This window comes from Marmota monax, unplaced genomic scaffold (assembly GCF_021218885.2).
Source record: "Marmota monax isolate L192 unplaced genomic scaffold, Marmota_monax_Labrador192_F-V1.1 WCK01_AAM20220418_F8-fsc00178, whole genome shotgun sequence".
NCBI lineage: Eukaryota > Metazoa > Chordata > Mammalia > Rodentia > Sciuridae > Marmota > Marmota monax.
This window is the reverse complement of record NW_026694501.1, coordinates 185,114-209,818: the sequence shown is the minus strand read 5'-3', so window position 1 is coordinate 209,818 and position 24,705 is coordinate 185,114. Positions and strand designations below refer to the sequence as shown.

The following is a 24,705-nucleotide window of genomic DNA, read 5'->3' as shown; positions in this document are numbered from 1 at the left end:
ACTAAAGGAATGTTTCAGCAATCACACACACACACACACACACACACACACACACACAGGCACTGGATTCTTGTTAAGAATGATGAGGGTCCCTCAGGGCATCTCCGCCCTCCCCCACCAACTGCCCTCTCCACCCTTGTCCTAGCCAGGAACTCAGCAGCTGCTGTGGACTGGACATGTGGCTAGTTAGCTCTGGCCAGCCCAGTCTGACCACTTCCCTCCCATCCTAGGTCTGGGGGCTGGAGCGGGCACCACCTGGGGCTGACAGTGGGCCAGTAGCTCCTGCCAACGGATGTAGGTCTGGGTGGCCAGGTCCTTGAGCTTGGTCCGGTGCATGGCCTGGGGGCTCTCCCGGATATGGGTGCTGATGTGGCGGTCCAACTGCATGCAGAGCAGCTGCAGCTCACCCTGTGGAGGCGGATACATGGGGGAGGGGCAGGAGGGAGGGCCAGCCAGAGGGAGGGATGGAAGCCTCTGAGAGCCTGCAGGCAAGTGGGGCAGGAAAGGCACAGGGCAAGGGTCAGGACCACTTGAGAATGGGTCATGGGACCTGGTGGGAGGAAGAGGCCCTGGCACCCCACCCTGGCTGGGCCTCTCTCTGCAGCTCCTGGCAGAGGACTGGACTGCACCCCAGCTAACCCCCCAGCTAACCCTGTCCCATCCTCTTAGGATACTTACCCACTGGTCTGAAGTAATATCCTGGCTGCTGACCACCACTCCAGCCAGTGTCAGGAGGCTGTGGCACATGTAGCAGACCTGGAGAGAGCGCAGAGAGGGGATGCTCTAATGTGGCCCCTGCCTCTGCGGGTTCCTGGCCCTCAAGACCAGTGGGCCAAGGGTGGAATCTCCCCACTACAGGGGTCCAGCAACAATCTCCAAGAGGACGGATGGCCTGTGTGAACTGGCTTGGGGCCACACCCACTCAGACCTCTGACTGCTAGCAGGCTCTACCAGCATCCCCCCTAGATGAACTGTCCCCTCTTCCTTCAGACAAAGAAGGAATCCAGGACGGGGAGGTACCTCAATAGGGAGTTTGAGACCCCAGGTTCATCCCCAGCACTGCAAAAACAAAACAAAGAGAACAAACAAAAAAGGAATCCCTTCCATCCAGAAACCACCCAAGCCTGTGCTGGGCCTCTAGCAGAGAGGCCAGAGGCACCTCTTCACTTGCATGTCTGCCCGTCAGCTGAAGCACACACACCTGTGGACAGGGTGACCCAAAGTGCCACTAACCCTAAGCAGCTTTGTGCACACAGTGAAGGGGCGCCCTTTGCAGGATGATGCACCTGCACACAGTTCCTGACCAGCACAAACCCGGATGAGGAGCGGGAGCAGGCAGAGGCAGTTTGAGTGGAGCATGTGCACACTTTCCCCACCAGCTCCACCCTTGTTCCTGCTGCTGAACCCTTCAAACTGACCAGAGGACAGTTCGACCCCAAGGCAGTCTGACCCCAGGGCACCTTGGACTCTCTTGGCACCATCCTCTACAAAATGTCTTCCAGGGAGCATCCCAAAAACAAATCAGGCCCCAGGTGAGAGGCAACCTGCTCCTGGCATTCTGAGCTCTTGTCTGTGGGTATGTGCCACCCCCACCCAGAGCTTCCTGCTGCCTTGTCCCCTTCTGCTTCTTACCTCTAAGATAAGCAGGGTGGTTAGAAACCTGTCACCATGCCTATGGCAGACAAACAGCCCCAGGACAAGCTGGGATGGGAGAGGAGAGTCGGGGGTGGCCCGCAGGGCTCCATCCTGGTGACAGTCTGGGCCCTGGATCCCCTGCCCTCATCAGCCTGCCCAGGTGGTGCCCGAGAAATGGCAGCAGCCTCCTCACACTGACCTAGGAACGTCCCCATAACAGAAGCCAGGAACATAACTGAGGGCACCAACTTGGCACTATGAACAGACTTCCTAAAAATGAATACATGGTACAAAATCCTGAGGACAGAGGCCACTGCAGGGCTCACACAGCAAACCTGCCCAAGACCCAGCTTGGTCAGCTTGGTGGCTAAGGCTACCGGGAACCTGACTCAAGCTGACTAGCCCTGGGGGCCCTGCACCTGGCTGGCCCAGAGACACAGCAGGAAGCCACTGCCCCAGTGGGTGGTACCAAAGCTCCTCAACTCTGCTCCCACCTGCCAAACCCTGACCTTCCTGTGTGCTAGGTGCCCTAGTGCCCAGGCCAGCTGATCACCGGCGAGGTGCCCTTTCGGTGCGCTGGGCCCTGAGGCTCCCTGGGTCCCCTGTATTCCAGCCTGGCCTTGAGAGAGAGGGTTCACTCCATTTAGCCTTTGCAATCCTGGCAAACAGCTAACGGCTCAGACCTGTGCATCTGAATTGTCCCTTGACTAAGGCACAGCCTCATCCACTTGGGAAGGAGGAAACTGCTCCAGAAAGGTAATCATTTAGTCAACCACCACCAAACCTCAGCTTTCCCGTGGACCAGGACAAAGTCCTTCCAGGGTTTTTTTTTTTGTTTTTTTTTTTTGGGGGGGGGGTGGGGGAGATACCCTGGGGGTGCAGCTCAGGGGCTTCAGGGAGGAAGTGACTAAGCTCAAGTGGGCCTCCATGTAACAGTAGGATTTGAGGCAAAGATGGCCCTGTGGGGGTGGAGGTGGGCAGATGACAATACCAGACAGATCCTGAGGGCTGATACAAGACACAGAGGGGCACTGGGGACACGTGGCCAGGGCTGAGGGTGGGCCTGGGGTCAAGGCCTTGGAAGGTGGCTGTGCAGGTGGGATGGAAGGGGGACCCAGGGCCCTCTCTGGAGCAGGAATGGCAGGACGAGGGCTTTCATCTGCCTTTTTCCTTTGTCCTTTCTTTTCTCTTCGGGGGTGTTGTGTGGGCGAGCACTCCACTGAGCTCCACCCCCAGTTCGCGTCTTCCCTTAAGAGTATTTCTCTACCATGTGTGTGCTTTACTCATGGAGTCAAAATATAATACAAACTGGTTGTTTTTCTAAAAATTACAAGACACTGCCCATGATAATGTGACTGAAACTCACTGGTCTTGGGGTGGGTGTGGGTAAGGGAGAGACACATGACCTTGAAAAGAAGCTGAGGCCTTTCCCTTTTTTGTTGTTGAAACCCAGGATTGAACCCACAGATGTTTAACCACTAAGGCACATCCCCAGATCCTTTTCATTTTTTATTTAGAGGCAGGGTCTCACTGAGTTGCTGAGGACATTGCTAAATTGCAGAGGTTGGCCTTGAAATTTTGATCCTCCTATCTCAGTCTCCCAAGTCACTGGAATTACAGGTGTGTACCACTATGCCCAGCTAAGGCCTTTCAAGAGAAAAAAACACTTGGCATTGAGCAAGCTACTGTTGAGGTGGCAGGGAATGACAAAACATCATTGCCCATGGAGCCGTTGGCTAGGGGGATGGCTGTGGGGAAGGATGTGAAGGCCAAGGAAAAGTACTGAGCAGAGAAGGGGAAAAAGGGGTCTGGAGATCCCATGTTCCTCAGACCTTTCACTTGTAAACACCTTTCACTATCCACAGTGCTGGAAGGCCTGCCCCTGAGTCAGGGGTGGCGGTTTTGCATTAAAAGAGGCGGGGCTGCAGAACTTCTCTGCCTGGGAGCAGGCTTGGGAGGGAGGGCGGGCCTCAGGATCTGAGGAACCCCCTGGAGGAACTCCAGGGGAGGGAAATCTGTCAGCCTGTTAACCCTGTGCAGAGGGAATTTACTGGGAGGAAAAAAGCCAGCGCACGCTGCTCAGAGTTTCACAACTTTGTTTTTATACTGATTCCCATAATCGAATCTGCAGGGAAAGTCCCATAAAAATGATTCTGTTTTTTTTTTTTTTTTTTTTGGGGGGGGATGGGGATTGGGGAGCAAGTCCTAGAGAAAAGCCATATCAAACCACATTTTATAAGGTTTCTTCCCCAAGGTGGGGTACCCTGCCTCAGCTTGGAGGCTGGGGCCGGCGCTCCAGGTGCGCCTGGAGTTGGGCCTAAGCCAGGGGAGGCTGCAGTCAGACTCAGTCCCTATTTATTAAAGGGGAAAGTTCCATTGAGGCCAGAAATCATGGCCAAAGCTGAGATCCTCAGGAGTGTTTTGGAAAAAAGGCCTTGGGCTTGAGGTAGAGCACTTACCTAGCACGGATGAAGCCCTAGGTCCATCCCCAGCATTGCAACCAAAAACACAACAATGGGCATGGTGGTTCTGAACATCTGTAATCCCAGCTACTCTGGAGGCTGAGACAGGAAATCTCAAGTTCAAGAACAGCCTGGACAATTTAGGGAGACCCTGTCACAAAATTGAAAGAGGGTGCGGCTGGGGCTGGGGCTCAGCAGTTAACGCACTTGCCTGGCATGTGTGAGGCACTAGGTTTGATTCCCAGCACCGCATATAAATAAATAAATGTCTATCAACAACTAAAAAAAAAAATTAAAAGAGGGTGGGTGCTGGGGAGGTGGCTCAGTGGCAGAGTGCTTACCTAGCATGCCCAAGGCCCTGGGTTCCACCCCTAGCATTGTCCCTTTCTCAACCTTGAAAGGGGTCTGAGTCCATCCAGATAACCTCCCACTCCTGTGTGAAGGTCAGGGAGGCAAACTTTAGCAGGAACTAGGGGCACACAGCAGGCAGAATCTGAGTCTCCTTCTCAAATGCCATTGCTTGGGTGACTGAGGCAGGCCAGGAGCACAGGGCAGGCATGGTGGCCCTCCTGCCAGGGCAGGACAGAATAAGCAGCCAGATGCGAGCACAGAGCCAGGCTTCCTGCTTTGTCACAGTGTGACCAATTCCTGAACTTAGCAAGCCCGCACCTGTCTTGACTGGCACGACAGAGACACCAGGCTTTGTTTTTCTCTTCAAGAACAAGAGAGGGTGGCCAAGGCAGCCCGCCCCCTGCTTTGCCACGATCTCTAGCACTGGGAACACAGGGGTCCCTTCCATGGCTCTGTGAGAGAAGTCAGTGTGGCTTGGGGCAGCCCCCTGAGGGTGGCTAGGCCTGTCCATGCTCCAGGGCTTGTCTGGAGCTGGCCCTGACTGGCTCAGGAACCCAGCTCCTCCCACAGGGGCATGAGTACAGGCTGGGAAGCCCCAACGGGAAAATGGGACCCAGGAAACCTCAGCCAACGCCGTGGGGAGAGACAGAGTCTGGAGAAGCCAGGAACAGGACTAATGGACGTGCCTAGACCCAGTGATGACTGGACGAGGTGGACCGTCCTGCCCATGAGGCCAGGCTTCCTTCCTGGGCTTCTCCCTGGAGCCTGGGGGGGATCCTCTCAGAGGTTTAGTGCACAGGCCTCATTCGGCCTCTCCTGCCTCCAAGCAGGCCCTGCCCTCCCCCTGGGGAAGGAGGCCCAATGAGTGATGGCTCACAGCCACCAGGCTCGTCACCCAGCAGGGGAAGGGTGACGTCTCTGTTCTGCTCCAGCTGGTCTGAGAGTCTCCCAGGTCAAGCAGGGTTCTTCTCTTGCACTTTTGTCTTAATACAAGAGGGAAACAGGGTGGACATTTCCCAGGAACTTCATCTTGCAGGAAAGTCCCCTCTAGCTGACGCCAAGGGAGCAGGCTGTGGCCCGTTACTTGCACAGAGCAGGGTGGGTGGGTGGGTGGAGCTCCCAGGAGGACTCCTGCTCTAGCCCCGGCAGCATGGTTTCTCCCACCTCAGTTCAAGACCGAGTCTTACCCTGGGCAGGTCTTCAAACCCAGCCTGTTCCCTAGAGGGTGCCAGGACAGGAGGCCTCTGGGAGCAGGTTCCACCAGGCGTTGGTGTAGCTGCTGAGGACAGGGGGGAGCCCTAAAGCTGACCCAGGAACACCTGCAGGGAAGATGTGGTAATGCACAGGCTGTGACTCTCCCTGCTATGCTGCGAGGGCCTGGGGTCCACCCTGCAGGTACCCCTGTTCTTACTAATGAGAGTTGGCTCTGGCTCCACCACAGGCTCTGGGTGGTGGCCACCCCAGGGGGATGTGCATCCAGCCGAAGGCCTGGAGATCCAGCCCAGCCTGACCTGCCACCAGCAGATTTCTGCCCTGGGTGCCACTGCAACCATGGCTGGGTGTGGGGGCCTCTGAGGGACTGGATGTGAGCCTGTGTGCTGAAGATCAGCTCTAGAACCAACTACTCCTCTGTGAGCCATTTAGACCTAAGGAGAGACCAGGCCATGATTCCATCTCCTTTTTTATTAAATCGAAGCCTACAGCATCGATTCACACCCTGACTCAAGGGAACACGCAAAGAGGGCCTGGTGACCCCTATTTCTCAGCAGATGTGGAAGCTGAGGCTTGGAGAGGTCCCCAACATGAACCACCCTAACTCTGTTTAGTAAGACACAGCTGAGCAGACTCCCCCAGCTGTGTGTGTGTGTGTGTGTGTGTGTGTGAGAGAGAGAGAGAGAGAGAGAGAGAGAGAGAGAGAGAGAGAGAGAGAGAGAGAGAGAGATCTAAAGGGTACTGACTCTCTGGGCTGGGGATGTGGCTCAATTGGTAGCGCGCTTGCCTGGCATGCGTGCGGCCCGGGTTCGATTCTCAGCACCACATACAAAGATGTTGTGTTCGCCGGAAACTAAAAAAAGTAAATAAATATTAAAAAATAAAAAAAAAAAAAAAGGGTACTGACTCTGTGGACATTACCCTCAAGAGACAGCAAGGCTCTTCACTCTGCAGCAAAGGTCCAAGGGCCTCACAGAGGCAGGACAGAGAGGCCAAGGCTGCTGCTGGGCAGATGGGGCTGTCCTTTCCAGCCTGAGCCCCAAGGGCATGGTCTAGGTACTCTACCTTGGCTTAGGCCAACAACAACAATCATTATTAGTGGTGAGCAATCCTGAGGCAGGGCTACTTGCAGGCCCCAGGCCAAGAGCCTCAGCCAGAGGAGAGAGCTAGGTCTTATCTGGCTGGCCTGGACACAAGATCAAAGGACACACATTTTTCTGGGCATACCACCTGAACTGGTCCTAGCATGTGGCACCTGCCACGTTGATTGCTAGGACACCATTTCTTCCCTGTCCCTGAGAGCAAACAGTATGACCCTTGTCTAGGTAGCTCCCTCTAAGATTATACTCTCCGACCGTGGCCTCTGTAGGCACTGAAAGGAGTATAGGGCTGCACCCAAAGTTCTGTTCCCAAAGGAAGGCTGACTTTGGAAGTGACTCTGCTCAGGACTGGGTCATCAGTCATAAATCCTAGCAAGAAGGAAATGACAAGGACACATGACCAACAAATAGGAAATGAGACATGTGACATAATACTTCTTCCTACCCAGGATCACTGAAGACAGGGTTGAGAGGCCAAAGAACAGGCGTCACAGGCAGGGGCTGCCCCATTCACCATAGGGCTTGCCAGGCAGGACACCCAGTTCTGCACATCAAAGTGACTGGGTGCAGGGGGGTGCGGAGCCCTGGGCACAGACTAGGGACCAGGCCACTTTAGGGTGATGGGAGACAGGCGGGGAACATCTGCACAGGAACAAGACTTCCGGCTCAGCTGCTGGGAGGAAAGTCGCTCTAGGACTCCAGCTGGGAGGAGTGGCAGAGGTCTCTTCCCAGGCTTTGGAGGACCTAGGAGACCAGCACACACCCACACCCTCCATTTCCTTAGAACAGGGATGAGCGCCTCACCTATGTTTCCTGCTTCCCAGAGAGGAAGTGCAAAGGCCTACACTCCTCCCAGTGGTACTCTCTTTCTCTCCTTCTCTTTGGTACCAGAGATTAAACCCAGGGGCACTTAACCACTGAGCCACCTCCCCAGCCCTGTTTAGTATTTTATTTAGAACAGGGTCTTGCTAAGTTGCTTAGGGCCCTGATAAATTGGGGAGGCTGGTCTTGAACTTGTGATCCTTCTGCCTCAGCCTCTGGGGTCCCTGGGATTATAGACATGTGCCACCACGCCAGGCTCTCTTTTTTAGTACTGGAAATTGAATTTAGACACTCATGAATGCTAGGCAAAAACACTCTACTACAGAGCTACATTCTCAGCCATTTTTATGTTTTAGTTTGAGACAAGGTTCTCCTTAAATTGCCCAGGCTGGTCTTGAACTTGCAATCCTCTTGCCTCAGCCTCCGGAACAGCAGGGATTATGAGGATGTGCCACCACTATGGCCTACGCAATCCTTTTTATTTATTGATTTATTTTTTGGTACTAGGGATTGAACCCAAGGGTGCTCAATCACTGAGCCACATCCCCACCCCTTTTTATTTTGAGACAGTGTCCCGCTGAGTTGCTTAGGACAGTTCTCTTTTAAGCTCTATCCTGACATGGAGATTGGACCCTGAGCAGCCCTGGCTCCTGCTCTTGGTACTGAGGGCAGGGTGGAACCAGGAGGCCATGGCACCGCAGGCTGGGTGGAGGGTGGGTGTAGACAGGGGCTGGGACAAAAGCAAGAAGGTAGAGGGCCTTTTACTCCTGTCTGTGCTTCAGGGAAGTCATCTAGACAGTGTGGCCCAGTCCACCTCTGGGGGTGGAGAACCTAGGGGCTGTAGGCAAATGCTCGAGAGGGCTCTTACATAGCCCACCCTTCCTCCCTGGCTTCCTGCTGGCAGTGGGGTGAGGGAGACCACAGGCAGGGCCTGGCAAGGGGCTCTTCCTGCTCCTCCAGCTGCAACTACAGACCCTGACCTCAGGCAATCTGGACAGGAAAGCCCAGCTCTGCCAGTGGCCTAGAGAGCAGCAGGAATCTCAGTGCGCATGTGAGTCTAAATGTGTGCACAAGCACATCAGCATGTGGGGGTGAGTGTGAGAATGAGCGTGTGGGGCCATGTGAGGGGGCAATGGAAACTGGGCCAGGCATCCACATGGTCGCCTTCATAGAGCAGTGGCTTTCGCCAAAGCCAATATCTGCTGGGCACACTGGTGCACGCTGCCTGTAATCCCAGTGGCTCAGGAGGCTGAGGCAATAGGGCTGTGAGTTCAAATCCAGCCTCAGCAACTTAGTGAGGCCCTAAGCAATTTAATGAGACCCTGTCTCAAAATAAAAAATAAAAAGGGTTAGGGATATGATTTAGTGGTTAAGTGTCCTTGGGTTCAATCCCTGGTACAACAAAAGGAAAACAACAACAACAACAACACAGTAATCCAAGCAGTTTGGGAGGCTGAGGCAGGAGGATCACAAGTTCAAAGCCAGCCTCAGCAAAAGTGAGGTGCTAAGCAAATCAGTGAGACCCTGTCTCTAAATGAAATACAAAACAGGGCTGGGATGTGGCTCAGTGGCTGAGTGCCCCTGTGTTCAAACCCGGTTCCAAAAACAAAACAAAACAAAACAAGGAAACAAACCTAATCCCAGCGGGTCCTCTTTCTCACTCACTGAATTGGCTCCTGGAGTGTTAGCATGGCGAGAACCTGGGAAGCAGGGCCCTCCTTGAGCTTTCTGGGAAGATCGAGTATAGGGCTCTTACCCATGACAGAAGAACAGGGGGATGATCATAAAAGTGCATCAACATGAAAAAAAAAAAAAAAAAGAACAGGGGGTGCTGTGGAATCCAAGGTTTATGGGCATCTAGGATCCACCCCCTTCCTCTGTAAGAGCATCCAGCACTTGGGCCAGATTGTTCTCTGGTGGTGTCTTCAGTGCTGACGCCAGGGGAGCTCATGTGACCTGGACCAGCCAATCATATGCCAGCCTGGCCAAGCCAATGAGACTCGACTCTGGGACTTTGGTTGGGCCTCTAGGATAGGGGCTCTTTCTTTCCCCCTGGCTCATGTGGCTAAGGAAAGGAGGTCAGCCTGGAGTCTCACACCACCAGGAGGAGAGAGCCTGCCTGGGAATGCGCCAAGGGGTAGAGCCAAGAGGTGGAGAGAGCAAGGCCAAGGCTTCATGGCAGTGTGTCTAGCTAAGCCTGATGAGCTGATCTGCAGCTATGGGACTCATGCTCCTATCACTAAAGATGCTTGGCAGACAGAGTAGAAGACACAGAAGAGCTGAAAAGGCAGGGGGCACCTGAGAAGGCTCTGGCCTATCTGGTATGGGCGGGGCCTTCCCCACCCATTCCCAGTCTTCCGCAAGGCCTGAGCTGCCTGGTCACCCCACAGAAAGTCCTGCTCCTCCACCTGCTGAGCTGGTGCTGGCCTGGAAGGAAGAAGAGGCAGCTGGCGGGGCTGGGGGCATGGAGGCAGGCAGGGTCTCTCACATCACAGCACCTGCTCAGGCCAGGCTTTCAATGGGAGCCTGGGAAGGAGGTGGAGGTGACCTGGCCTCACACACACCTCAGTTTGGGTGTGTGAAGCAACAAGTGTACAAGCCACAGCCTGAGTGGACAGGCTGGGATGGGCCACAGAGATCCAAGGACAGGAGAGGAGGCTGTGCACTGCAGGGAGGAGGACCAGAAGGAGCAAAGTCATAGGCACCGGAATGGAGGGTTTCTGGGAAAGAGTCCACTGCTTTGGTCAAAGTGGGGCGATATGATTGGCAGGGCTAAATCCACGTGGATGAGGTAGGACCAGCTGGAGGAGACTTGGATGGTAGGGTTTGGGGTATAATGTGACAGGTCAGAATGGGAGGAAGACCATCCATAGAGCCACCCAGGGGGGCTGAAAGGGCCAACAAACCTGGGTAGAGAGACCCTAAGGGGTTGCCTGGAGGACTGGCCCAGCTGGGGTGAGGCAGAGAGGATCTAGATGCTGCACAGCCTCCAGCTGCCCAGGCTTGAAGAAAAGAAGAAGCCCAGCCTGCCCTTCCAGCGCGGCCCTGTCACTTCAAGACCTCATGTGCTTGCAAAGAAGTCAGAATTCCTGGGAGCCAAAGCTGGCCTGGGCCACCAGTCCCCAGACCTGCAGCCATCTCCTCTGCCCCAGGAGGGCCAGCTTTTCAGAGGTTGCCTCTTTGAGGTCTGATGCTCCTCATTCTGGAGGAATTAACCAACCACCAGCGGGGGAGGAACTCAGGAGTCCTGAGTGTGTACTTTCTGTTCCTCAGCTCCTGCTTCCTCCCAGACCTCCTAGCCCTGCCTAACCTAGGTTCCCAACCCTGTGGGTGAGGGGCAGGAGGGAAGGACAGGTGTTTGCCTGTGACAAGGCAGAGAGCACAGATGGGGGTTGGGGGTTAGGGGTTGGTGGTGGCAGAGGCTCCGGGCCCCACTTGTGTGTTTGAGGCTGACACAGGACCAGAAGTCTGTGCTCAAGGCAAGCCTGAGGGAACACACATTCCCTTGTTGGGGTTGAGAGTGCAGAGAGAGGGCAGAGGCTAGCCGAGAGCTGCCACAGGGCAGCACACCACCCTGCCCTACCTCTGCAGGGAGCTGAGCCTCTCCCCACCACCACCTCCCACTAAGGCGGCTCCTGGCACAGGGACAGACAGCTGCAGTCTGCAGTCACAGCAGCCTGAGCAAAAGCAGCGAAACTTGTTCGCCAGCTCCCTTGACACACGCTGCACACCACAGGATTCACAAAGATGCACAGGACGCACTCACAAATGCACAGCGGCCCACGCCCTGCGCAGAGGCTGGGCAGAGCCACAGGTGTGCAAGGGAGTCTGTGCAGGTAGGGGGGCTTACCCTAGCCAGCATCACCACCTCAGAGGCTGCCTGATGCTGTTACCCCCAACATCACCTCTTGACTATCTCCACAAACAAGCCCTCTCCAGGCCCCAGGAGACAGAGCCGGGGACCCTCCAGGCACGCACCTGGAGGAAGCGGCTGGCAGATGCTGAGGGAGCCCCAGGCTGTCATCCTCTGAGGACTTCATCAGGCAGGGAAGAGACACTTATGGAGACTGGAGCCAGGTTTAGATCCCACCTTTTATTTTCCTTTACTTTTCAGGTACCAGGGCTTCCCACAAGCTAGGCAAGCACTCGACCACTGAGCTGCACCCTCAGCCCTTTAAAAAGTCTGTCTCACTAAATTGCCCAAGCTGGGCTTGAACTTGCGATCTTCCCACTTCAGCCTCTGAGGAGCTGGGATTTCGGATGCCCAGCACTAGCCTGGGGCCTCACGCCTGCCAGGCTCCCCATCCCCTACTTCCCTCCTCCCTTAATTTTCTTCCCATACAACAGGAGACAGTGACTTCTTCCCAGGCCTCAAATTTAACCAACTGGGGAAAAACTTCCATCCCACCATCAAGATCCTGGTTCCTTTTACCTCCCAAATCTCTATGGGGGAAAAAAAAAAAAAAACAGAACCAAAAACTCCCATCAAATATAGCATCTGGCTGGAGTGTGGCTCAGAAGTACAGAACGTGCTTACCACGCACAAGGCCCTGGGTTTGATTCCTAGCACCCCCCCCCAAAAAAAAGTATGTATACACAAAACACGTAAAATGTGTGCATGTTTATATATGCATGCGTGTATACGCATATATATGTGTGTATACACACACATGCATGAAAATGTGTGTGTGCACATGTACACACACACACACACACACACGCGCGTGCACTAGACATGGTGAAAAGCAAAAACCAAAAGGGAAGTTGGTAAACTGGAGCATGGTGTGCGATGGCAGGCTTAACAAGAGCAGAGAGCAACAATTTCAATAAACACACACCCATGACCCCGGGACTGGACAGAACACAAACAGACCAACTCTGGCCACATTCAGCTCACACCATCAGTTAAAAGCAAGCCAACCAGGAAACCCTGGTTCTGGGTTGGAAGGCTGAGCTGGGTGCCCTGAGGAGACAGTGGTGATTGAGTTGGGTTAGGCAATGTTTGTCTGCCTGGGGCTAACAGGCTAGTCTCTCAGAGGGCCCAGGAGGACACCTGTCTCTTGCAGAATTGAATTGTGGGCCAAAGGGAAACAGTGGGGGACCAGCCCCCAGAGCACAACAGTCTCCACTCTGCAAAGGTCCTTTCTCTCCTGTTCTGCCAGTCAGGGCACTTAACTCTTGCCAGGCTGTGCCCGACTTCGAGCATCTTCTGCCCAGATGTTTATTCTCCTTTGAGTGAGCCCAGCTCCAACCAAGAAAGCATAGGGCCACTGACAACTGCCAGAGGGCTCCGGACTTCATTTTATTTATTTTTGGGATTGGTCTCACTATGTTGCCCAGGCTGGCCTTCAACTCAAGTGATCCCCCTGCCTCAGGCTCCCAAGCAGCTGGGATACAGGTGGGCACGTGTCAGGGCAGGCGGGCACACTTAAAAATGCCAGATGAAAGCATTCTAGTTAGCCTTTTCTTCTGTCCTCTTCCTCTTTTTTTTGGTTTTGGGAACTGAACCCAGGGGTGCTCTACCACTGAACTACATCCTCAGCACACCCTGCATCCCCAGCACACCCTGCCTTTTAAAAAAATTTTTTTTTACTTTTATTTTTATATTTTGGTACCAGGGATTGAACCCAGGGGCACTTAACTACCAAGCCACATTCCCAGCCCTTTTTATTTTTTTGCTTAGGGCCTTGCTAATTGCTGAAGCTGGTTTTGAATTTGTGATCCTCCTGCCTCAGCCTCCTGAGCTGCTGGGATTACAGGCCTGTGCCACCATGCCCTGCTAATCAATTCCTTAAGCAGGATATTCCATGGAAGCAATTTCTTCTCCTTTACAAGCTCTGTTGTGATTTGCTAAGTTACTTTGACCTAGCTAGGACAAAGAATTCAGGAACCCAGGCCGCCCACCTCCCCTTGCGCTCCCCTTCCTCCTGGCCCCCAGGCAGAGGAGCAGCTGTAAGAGCCATTTTGTTCAAGTACTTGGTGTCTAGCTTTCTAATTACCAACATTGCCCTGCAGCTGGTTCTCTCATTACAAAGGTGTCACTTCTGAAGCCCAGAGCTCCATCAGGCCTTAGGGACCCAAAGACATTAAGAGACCCGAGCCTGCCACTGGTTGGAAGGTGTGCAGAGGGCGCTTTCCAGAATGCGGGCAGGAGAGCAGATGACTAGAACAGAGTGGAAGAAAGTCCAGGAAGGGAGAGACGGATGATAACACAATCCATTTGCTTGTCCATCCTTCCGTCTGACCATCTAGTGGCAAACTGGAATGCACTGTACAGAGATGTGGCTGTGCCCTGGTCCAACCAGACAGCTCATGCACACAGGGACAATGCTAGGTGAAGCCACATCGTGCCCTGGGCCTCCTCCCAGAAGGAGGGAAGAGGCCGGGCCAGTGCCTGAGAGAGAGGAGGTGGGAAGAGCTGGGCAGAAGTGTTTATTTGCAGGGCTGGGGGAGGGCTATGACCCGTAGAGCAGGGCAGGAAATCTCCCAGACAGAGTAGGAGCTGGGCTGGGGGGATGGGCGGGCAGCCCAGCATGGTAGCCCCAAGGGCCTGGAAAAGCAGCCACTTCCTGCACCAGAGGTCACCTCAGGATGACCCGACTCTGGCCTCAGTTTCCCCAGTGCACTCAAGGGGCCAGAAGACAAAGACTTTGAGCTCTGGGGATAAAAGGCTGAGCCCCCACCCAGACCACCACTCCCGTAAAACAGGGCGGATGACGCCAGCGGCTCTCTTTGGCTGGTGAGTAGCCCCATCTTTGCTTTGAAGATGAAACACGCTGGGGCCTAATGAGGAGTCAGCCAGCTGGGGTGGGAGCCTGCCCAGTCATCGCCCCACCTCGCCCCTCCCAGTCAGAACAGCACTTAGGCAGGGGACACAGCTCGGCCCACTTCACACTCTTCTTCACCTGGAGCCCCACCTGTGTCGCCCTTGCCCTCCTCTCCCTCACCCTGAGAGCCTGCAGTGGTCCTGGGTTGCGTCCGGGGTCCTAAGTGCTGTAGTGACCTTGCCTGCCCCTTCTGCTGCCCCGCTCTCCAGCACACTCTGCTTCTGGGCTATTCTGCCAAGATGTGCAGCCCCTCTGAGCTTCTAGGCCAAACCAGCCATCCCCAATATGGCAGTCAACCAGGGGGCGCAGGGACACTTCTCACAAGTTCCTCTACCTGCATGGCAGCACCTGTTAACACAGAGGATGCCTCAGCCGGCTCATCCCCTCCCCCCCCCCACCCCCAGGCTATGGGACAGCTGTGCCACCAGGCAGATTCAGAAACAAGGGGAACCAAATGGAAAGCTGGGCCTGGCAGGGCCCTGCCTCTGTGGCATGAGGTTGTGGGGCTGACCCCCAAGAGCCAGGCCAGACCAGCTTCTTCTTTTCTCTCTCATCACTCCCCCCCAGCCTAGGCCTCCTAGGTTCTGGGGTCCTGCTCAGGCCACCCCAGAGACTGGTCCTGCCCCCTTTCTATAGGCCCCATAACCAGCTTCTGCAACCAGCTCCTGTGTCCTGGCAGTACTTGGCAGAGGAGAAGGGGCATGCTGGCGGTTCACACTCTCCAGGGAGGCTGCAGCCTCGTAAATGCACTCATATTAGGCACAGCGGAAAGATCACCTTCCCTGCGTGTCCTGGAAGGGGAGTGCACTGGGACTCTCTTAATGGTTCATTTGTGTTCATTAAGTAATTAATTTGTTTATCTGATGTGCAGAGCAGTGCCCAAAGGCTGGACTCGTGGATCCTCGACATCCACCTCTGAGCAGGGTTTTGGAATTACTGCCTTGCTGAGTTAGAAGATCCCTATCTCCATTCATCACCCCCAGTACCCAGGGACAGGGAGCTGGGCCTGCAGCGCTCCCTCAGAAGCCTACCCACCACGGTCTCTGCTCTGACATTCACCTCAGTCTCCTCGCCCTGCAACCTCCAGGCCCTGGGGTACCTTGTTGCCCTTGGCTTCCAAACCTAAAAGCCAAACTTTTAGGAAAGCTGGGTGATGTCTGGAAAGTTAATTGGGAAGAACTGTGGGGAGGTCAAGGACGCAGCCTCGCAGCCTCGGTAACAATCACTGAAAATGAGCAGGGAGGCTGGCCCCAGCCCTGCCCTGCAAAAAGGAAAACGATGATGCCCCTCCCATAACGACACCCCCTCCTCCTCCTAAATGTGCTCCCATCGCCCACCCCACCCACCCCAGCATCTCCCCATCCCCCATTCCTGTCCTCTAAAGCTAACCCAGAGCCCTAGGGCTAAGGGAGCCAGGCTCCAGCGGGTGCAGCAGACACACAGCGGCCCTCTGGCCTGCACGCCTGCGCCCACGCCCTGTACCTATGTGTGCCGTGTGGGCAAGGGCTCTAATTACAGGCTTGGGAGCTGAGGAGCGCCTCCCCTCAACACAAGAGGAAGCCCGCTGGTCTCTGCTCTGGCGTAGCCTGGGGCTCTAGGAGGATGGGCAGCTGTAGACCCCACAGGTGGCGCAAAGCAGACAAGACAGCCCTGGCAGAAGCAGACAGTGCAGGGTGCTCACCTTATGGTCCAGTGCAGCACTGGCCTTTGGCTGTTGCTCCTGGCAGGGTGGCAAGGGCTCAGAGCCCAGGTACTGCCCCAGGGATGATGGCCTCATGAGGCTTAGGAGTTGACTGAGCAAGGACAGCTGGGGAAGACAAGGAGGCTGTCACATACTGAGGGTAGCAGCAGCCAAGCAAATGTGTGGGGACAACTCAGCTGGCAGCAGTGGGTGAGAGGACCCGAGACCACCTCTCACAGATAAGCTGTGTGGCCTCTCAGACCCTGAGTGACTCTACCACACACACACACTCACACACACACACACACAAACGTATCTTGCACAAGGCAAGCCCTTCCTTAACCAGATGAACTAGGAAGGCCCCCTGAGAAGGGCTTCACTCACTGCCCTGGAGAACCAAGAGCCGGAGCTCGGTCCTCTGCCACTGGGCAGAACCCTGCCCAGCTGAGCTGCTCCTTTTGTGCCAGCCCACTAGGCAGAGAGGGTGCTGTCCCTTTCTTTTCATTGAACTTGTCACTGTGGCATTTCCCACACACATGGAGAGAACATGAGCCCTGCCTGTCCCGTCACTGTGAGTGATGACCACCATCGTCATCATCTCCTCCACCTGGTTCATCATCTCCACCCCAGCACAGCCTCTTCCTTTTGGACATACGTTACATATGTTATGTACATAGTGTGTGTATGTGTCTTTTTTGGTGGTACTGGGGATTGAACCCAGGGGCGCTTAACCACTGAGTCACATGCTCAGTTCTTTATATTTCATTTTCAGACAGGGTCTCACTGAGTTGCTTAGGCCCTCATTAAGTTGCTGAGGCTGGCTTTGAATTCATGATCCTCCTGTGTCAGCCTCCCGAGTTGCTGGGATCACAGATGTGGGCCACCACAACTGGCCCCAGTCCTTTTTTGTGCGTGTGTAGTACTGGGGAGCATTCTACCGCTGAGCTACATTCCCAGCCCTTTTTATTTTTATTTTCAGACAGGGTCTTGCTAAGTTGCCCGGGCTGGTCTTGAACTTGTGATGTTCCTGCTTTCGCCTCTTGAGTAGCTGGGATTACAGGCATGCACCATCAAGCCCAGCTCCTCCCATTTTGTTCTTGAAGAAACTGCCCATCTCCTCTGAACAAACAGGCTCTGAACCCCCCAGGCAGAATGTGACCTGTCTAAATGCTCAGTCTGCAGCCAGCCCCTCCTTGGCCACGCCCACCTCAGGGTTCAGGGCCTCAGTAGGGCCCAACAAGGCCTGTCCAGATGCCCTGGAGCTCACCTGTGGTGTGGCTGGGCAAAGGCCGGCAGGCCCAGTGCCTGGCCTCTCTGGGGGTGGGGCAGGGTGTCAGGTGCAGAAACACAGCCCGGGTGGTCTGCAGAGGCGCCTCTCCTCAGATCTAGCAGGTGCAGTGTGGCCATGGGCTAGAGCTGAGCCCTGGCCCAGCTCCTTGCTTGGGCCTGGCCAGCGGGCACACCTGGCTCCGTCCTCTGACTCACTCCCTGACACCTGCTCAGCACCTGGCAGGCTGCGGTGCTGAGGGCTCACAGGAACAGCTGGGCTGGGGTCTAGGACTAGGGAGGGCCTTGGCTCCTGGAAGAGGGCCAGGGCTTCTCTGCCCTGTCTGAACCCCTTTGGAGGGGTGAGGAGGCGGCAGGAAAGAGGAGGAAGGTTCTGGTGAAGAGAGGCTCCCTCGGGGCTGCACCAACACCAGAGCTGCACTGCCTGGCTTGGGCTTCCTAGTTTGGGGACAGCTTCCAGGGCAGCCCTGCCTGCGCTGCCCGGAGCTCAGAGCTGTGCAGGCGCAGGGGGCGGGGCCCTGTGGCCCACGCCCCCAGCGCAGCCTTCTGGCTGGCTAGCCTCCCGCTTGGGGGGCGGGGCGGGGCAAGGATACCACGGTTGCGCGCTCACTGGCTCACTGCTGGATCTTCCTTGCACTCCATAAAAACAGCTTTGGGCTGCTGGCGCATCGAGCTGCCCCCTGTAGATCTGACCGCTCATTTCCTTCCGTTTCCCCTCACGCCGCTCCAGCCAGCCTCTCCTGCAGGGTCCGAGCTGGTTGGGACCCCATGGGTCCCACTGGGGCTGGGGTGGACCAGTGCCCTCCCCACCCCCACCCACCCCCCTGCTGGGAGCCATCTCAGCAAACACTCAGCCCATTAGGGCAGACACCTGGGGCAAGAAGCAAGGGCTCACCCAAGACAGGCCTCCACTGGCCTTGTCAATTGCCTGGCAAGAGGAGGAGGACACTCATCCCAGCCAGTGGCTCTTAGCTTAAACACTGGCAGAGGATCTAATTTGTACATGAAGGCTGCCCAAGTCTTAAGTGTCTGAAAGACCCCAGGTGGTGGGGCTTCTGACCAGACCCAACACAGCTGCCCCTCCTTCCAGCCTTGGCTCCAGCCCCCTTCACAGGGAGGCCTGCCCACCTGAGCTCCCACCTGGCCTGCAGCCTCATGCTGGCCACACCTGCCTGAAGTCCCTTACCCTGTACCTCTTCTTTCCATAGCATTATCACCACTTCCCAGCCCATGTAAATTAGCTGCTTATTACCCATATTATTATCTGTTCCCCTGCTCCAGAATGTCAGCTCCCCATGGGTGTGTTTGGTACTGGGACTGAACCCAGGGGTCCCTGCTTAACCACTCAACAACATCCCCAGCCCCTTTTAGTCTTTATTTATTTAAAGACAGGTCTCACTGAGTTGCCTAGTACCTTGCCATTGCTGAGGCTGGCTTTGAACTTGTGATCCTCCTGCCTCAGCCTCCTGAGCCACTGGAATCACAGGCATGGGCCACCACACCTGGCCCTCGGGCAGTTTTGTTCACTACAGCAGCCCAGAGCCCAGCACTGAGTCTGGCACACAGCTTGCTTAGGAGTACTTCTTAGGGAAATGAGTGAAGAGATAGAGGTCAGGACCTGGCTGGGTGAAAGGTGTCTCCTCCTGGTGCCGTCCCTCCTCTCACACTCCGCAGCCTGTCCTTGGAAAGCGCACCTCGCATCTGGCAACCCACTGCCCATGCTGCCATGCCCCAGGCCACGGCCACACAGGACGACTGCAGGAATAGACCCCCTGCCCCAAACAGAGTCCAGGTCTATAGGCAGCCAGAGGAAGTTTTAAAGAGTTGACACATCACATGTTCTCTCCTCTGTTCAAAACCCCCCAGTGGCTCTCCACTGTGGCACAGAAGTCAAAAGCCCCACGGTGGACGGTCTCTGGCTGGGGGAGCCTTCGCTTACCTGACTGACCTCCCTCCTGCTGGCCCACCCTGAGCCCTCTGCTTCAGCAGTACTGGCCTCCTTGTTTTTCCTCCAACCCAAGAGGCCCTGGCGGGCTCCAGGGCCTTTGCACTTGCAGCCCTGCTGCCTAGAGTGCTCTTCCCAGAGACCACCTGCCTCCTTCAGCCCATGTGCAAAGGTCCCTTCCCTGGTTTACCCTGAACATGAGCATGTTCCCAGCACCTCCTCTCCCTACTTCTCTGCCTTTTCCTCCCCAGTGCTCCTCACCATCTGGTACTCCCCATGACCTGCCTTCTTGGTGCCTGTGTCTGCCAGGCCCCAGACTGTGAGTGTCGTAAGGGAGGGACTAAACTCTGTCCTGCTCTATCTTCCATGCCCAGATCAGTGCCTGGAGCACACGGGGGCATGAGACTGAAACACTGCTATTTCTGGAACATTCCCAGTATTCAACGGAGGAACAGAGATTACTGCATAGACCCTGGGATTCTCCTGGCAAAGGCAAACCTTGTGGCATCCCAAGCACCTACAGAAGTCCTGTCCCTAAAGGTCAGTTCTAAGCACCTGTCTTGCTCCTGGGGCCTGACAGTCCAGTTTGAGGAACCAAGCGGCTTGGACACGGTGGACTCCTGCTGCCCAGTGGTCCTCTGGGAACAGCTTGGCCCACCCCTAAGCACAGGCCTCTGCTACAAGGAGCCAGAATTTGTTCTCAACCCACAGCCCCTTCACAAATAGCAGTGCGTTCTGAGGGGCAGGGGCGACAGGCCCTTGAGTCCCCTCTGTGACCCAGGAAGAAAGCTCCGGACCAGCTGGACATCTTCAGCATGAAGTCCCAGGCACAGTCCAGGCTTCTGAGATCTGGGGCGGGAGCTGGAACTCAAACCCCAACCCCACTGCTGCCTTCTATGACCTTCAGGAGGCTCCCTGCCGCCTTGCTCCATCTGAGAGTAACAGTCCTTGTGGTCCAGGCTGCTACACGCAGCAGGCACTGAGCACGCACTCAGCATAGATTGAGGGCTGCCACTCTGGTGGTGGCCTTTATTTGGGGTGGGGTGTGATAGCTGCACAAGTCTGTGTGCAGGAGACGGCTAGGCTGGCCTGGCCTGTGGAGAGGGCTGAGAACAGGCACCACTGGGCAGGCTGTGGAGTAGGTGTGCAAGGGCCACGTGGGGTTGATGTGGGCAGTCATGGGGAGAAGGTGGCCCTGTGAAGGCATGTTTCAGGAAGATCTGACAGGCCAGACTGGAAAGTGGGGCACTTGGCAGCCCAGAGACCTGGAAGAAGGCTACGGAGTGCCAGGGCTTGCAGTGGAGAGACAGGAAGTGCATCAGGCAGGTCACAGGCAGGCCCCTGCTGGCCTTCCCTTTTCCCTGGAGCTGCCCTGGGTCCCCGCTCCCTCTCCTCTGTGGTACACGCACAGACTCATCCTCCAAGACCTGGCTCAGGCACCTCCTCAGAAGCCGCCTCACTGTCCTCGGGCAGAGTTAGTCACCACAGCCGCAGCCGGCTTGCTCACCCTGTCTTCTGAGGTCGTCTGGGTGCTGTCTCCCCAGAGCCTGTTGGCACCTGGTGCCTGGGGCAGAGCCTGCTCAGCGAGTGTCTACAGAGCAGAGGAGCACATGGCCGGGTACAGGCAGGTGGGCACCAGTGTGTGGAGAGGCCCTGGAGCTGGAAGCACAGTCAGGCTGCACCTGGCTCTGTCTCCGACAGGCCTGGAGACCTGGGCCCTTAGCAAATGCAGAGCTCTCCAGGGCCAGCTTTCTCTGGGGGAGGCAGGGCTCCAGGTTAGGTACTTGTCATTTGCCTCCCTTCCCTGTAGCTCCCCTTATCTCCCCATAAATCTCTGCCCAATACAAGCTGGGTATGGTTGCGCACCCTATAATCCCAGTGGCTCAGGAGGCGGGGGCAGGAGGATTGAGTTTGAAGCCAGCCTCAGCAAGGCCCTAAGCAACTTAGTGAGACCCTGTCTCCAAATAAAAAATAAAAAGGGCTGGGGATGTGGCTCAGTGGTTAAGTGCCCCTGGGTTCAAAAAAAGTTAAGCTGGGTGCAGTGGTACAGGCCTGCAATCTCAACGACTTGAGAGGCTGAGGCAGGAGGATCACAAGTTTGAGGATAGCTTGGACAATTTACTAAGACCCTTAGTAATTTAGCAAGATCTTGACTCAAAATAAAAAAATAGAAAGGGCTTGGAATGTAGCTCAATGGTAAAGTACTCCCGGGTTTAATTCCTACCACACACAAAGAAGAGAGTTAAAAGTGTGGTGTGGGGATGCGTGTCTGCAATCTCAGAACTCGGAAAGCTGAGGGAGGAGGGTCCCAAGTTCAAGGCCAGCCTCAGCAACTTAATGAGTCCTTGTCTCAAAATAAAATAAAAAGGGCTGGGGAATGTAGCTCAGTGGTAGAGCACTTGCCTAGCATGCATGAGGCCCTGGCTCCTTCCCTAGCCTGGCGAAAAAAGCAAAAAACAAACCAGAGTAAAGATGATAAAAACAAGTTGAGGTGATAAATTTTACATTACGTATGTTTCACATTTTTAAAAAATGTGATACAGGGCTGGGGATGTGGCTCAAGCGGTAGCGAGCTCGCCTGGCATGCGTGCGGCCCGGGTTCGATCCTCAGCACCACATACAAACAAAGATGTTGTGTCTGCCGAAAACTAAAGAAATTCATTCATTCTCTCTCTCTCTTAAAAAAAAAATGTGATACAGAGCCAGGTGCAGTGGCACATGCCTGTAATCCCAGCAGCTTGGGAGGCTGAGACAGGAGGATCACAAGTTCAAAGCCAGCTTCAGCAAAATCGAGGAGCTAAGCAACTCAGTGAGACCCTGTCTCTAAAGAAAATACAAAATAGGGCTGGGGGTTTGGCTCAGTGGTCAAGTGCCCGAGTTCAATCTCTGGTACCAAAGATAAATTAAAAAAAAAAAAATACACTCCACCCAGCTTAATCCTTGCACCCAGCATATGGTAGGCAGGCAAACAAGAATTTTTTTTTCCCTAAGAGATGACAGAATCTTGCCACATTGTCCAGGCTGGCCTCAAACTCCTGAGCTTGGCCCGAGTAGCTGGGACTTAGGTCTATGGGGCAGCATCCTCGCAGAGCCCGGTGAGCCCAAGGCCTTGCGCAGGCTGGGCAAGTGCTCTACGCTCAGCTGCACACCCAGCCCCCAGCAATCGCTGACTGAAAGAACTTGGGTAAGACATTCTAACCCAGCTCAGCTCTTAGGGCAGAGGCTGGGGCACCAGCCAGGACTCAGGAGTGGGCAGGCCTTGGGGAGGGTCGGCCACCCCAGGCCTTCCTGTCCTGGCTAGGCACACTCGAGTTATGGCCGGGGCCTGGAATGTTCCCCCAGATCTTTTGTGCTGAAGGCTTGGTCCCCAGTGCAGCATGCTCTGAGGCGGGGTTTTTTTTGGGAAGTGATTAAATAATAAGGGTTCTGATCTCAACAGTGGGTTCATCCCTGGAAAGATTCCTATCTGGTGGTATTACTGGTGGGGCTAACTGGAGGAAGTAGGTCACTGGGCGTGTGCCCTGGAAAGGGGTATCTTAACCCTGGTCCCTTTCCCTTTCTCTCTTTGTTCTCAGCGCCATGAGTTGACAGCTTTCCTCCACCTGCCCTTCCACCATGATGTTGTGTCTCACCTCAGGGCCAAAGTAATGGAACTGGCCGAACACCAACTGAACCCCCTGAAACCATGGGCCAAAATAAACGCCTCCTCCTCTAAGTTGTTCGCACAGTGCATTTTGGTCACTGCAGCGGAAAGCTGACTAACACAGACTCACCTGCATCTTCTCTTGCCAGAGAGGAAGTTCCTCTTGGCCGAGCATCCGGGCGATGACCACAAGGCTGAGCTGGCCTCGAAGCTGCCTGAGAGAAGAGAATCGGAGAACCTGAGGAAGATGGCAATCTAAAAGGGGGTGGCCTGGAAGTTGGGGCACCCATGTAAAGGGCAGGACAGCCATGGAGAGGGGACTGTTTTTCTTCTGAGTCGCTAAATTGCTGAGGCTGTCTTTGAACTTGCGATCCTCCTGCCTCAGCCTCCGGAGCTGCTGGGATGACAGGCGTGCGCCATGGTGTCTGGCAAGTCTGTGGGTTTTTTCACAGTGTCCAGGGACCTTTCCTTTGGAACCCCTGATCTGTTCCGGTTCCCACCCTGGTTCCCAGGGTGGCCTTAGGAGTGCCCCATCCTTGGAGTGTCAGCGGAGCCTGTGCTTCCCAGAGAGCAGCTAAAGTGGCAAGAGGTGACCTGCAACTGCCAGTGCCATCGTGTGTCCTGGTGGGACAGCCTAAATAAGCAGCCAGAGGGAGGCCAGCAGAGACAGGAGCGGGAGGCAGAGCCCTGAAGGCCCAGAGCCAATGGTGCCTGGGGCCACCAGCCCTGGAGCATTTGGTCTGCGAGCCCACCGTGAGCAGAACAGTCCCTGGGCTGCAGTCAGCCACAGCAGTGAGGAGCCTTCCACCAGGATGGAGCCAACAGCGGCCCCTCCTGAGGAGTGGACACCCCATCCCCGCCCCATCAGGCCTTCACACGATGACATTTGGACCTCTGATTTCCATGGGTCCCTGAGCTCCAGGGAAGAAGAGCGGAGGGACGTGGAGAGCAGAGGATGGGCCAGAGTGGTGATGGGTTGAAAAGGGGTGAGGTGACGCAGGGCTGAGGGCCCCCAGACAGGGGTTTGGGGTGAGCCCTTCTCCCACACGAACTCCCAAGGCCATGATGCTTTGTGCCTTGTCACCAGTCCATCCTACCACGAGGCTATGACCTTCAACGTCCCTCCATGTGTCCCCAGGGGCTGCAACTGTTAGCTATTGAAATGGATTTTTTTGATGCTGTGGATCAAACCCAAGGCCTCATGCATGCTGGGCGACGGTCCTACCATGGTCCCCAGTTCCTGAGGAAAGCCACCACCATCAAATGAAAGGTCTAAAAGATGAAACGTGACAGAAAAGTGCGCGAACTAGTACTGATTTCTTAGGGGACAAATACCCTCAGGTAATAACGCTGTTGGAGGGACCCTACCAGTGTCCTCAGCCACACTGCAGAATGACATTATGAAGAAACCAAGGACAAACGTGGGCTATAGTGAGGCGTGGGAGGTACATGGAGGCAGTGGTTCCCTAAAGAAGGACTTTGCGAGCCAGGAATAAACCTGGCCATTCTCTGACCAGCACTGAAGACTCCAGAGCTGTCCCTGGTGGTGGGGACAGAGGCAGAATCAGTGTCCTCAAAGCTCCCTTGAGGCTGGGCAGCTTGGGACCAGTGACCCTAACGTGGGGTGTGAAAGTCAAGGGGACGGTGTTGACTTTTTAGGAAACAGTCAGGAAAGCCAGGGAGATTAACAAAGCAGAGGCTCTGGGTTAGGAGAGAGAGAAAGCAGCGGGCAGTTCTGCT

At 55.3% G+C, this 24,705-nt stretch overlaps 1 protein-coding gene across 9 annotated transcripts in view; it reads right to left on the bottom strand.

Moving 5' to 3' along the window:
• The window catches only part of Fam178b (family with sequence similarity 178 member B), an 81,718-nt gene that overhangs the window by 1,744 nt on the left and 55,269 nt on the right, over positions 1-24,705 (bottom strand). For 6 of the 9 annotated variants that reach the window (XM_046420093.2, XM_046420092.2, XM_046420097.2 and 3 more), the window contains 4 exons: positions 23,096-23,180; positions 16,091-16,216; positions 679-756; positions 256-408 (listed from right to left, as the gene is read on the bottom strand). In XM_046420093.2, coding sequence (XP_046276049.1) covers positions 256-408; positions 679-756; positions 16,091-16,216; positions 23,096-23,180 — 442 coding nt within the window. Of the gene's footprint in view, positions 1-255; positions 409-678; positions 757-16,090; positions 16,217-17,357; positions 17,832-23,095; positions 23,181-24,705 lie in introns of those variants that run through there. The other 3 variants (XM_046420100.2, XM_046420095.2, XM_046420094.2) reach the window with 3 other exon arrangements.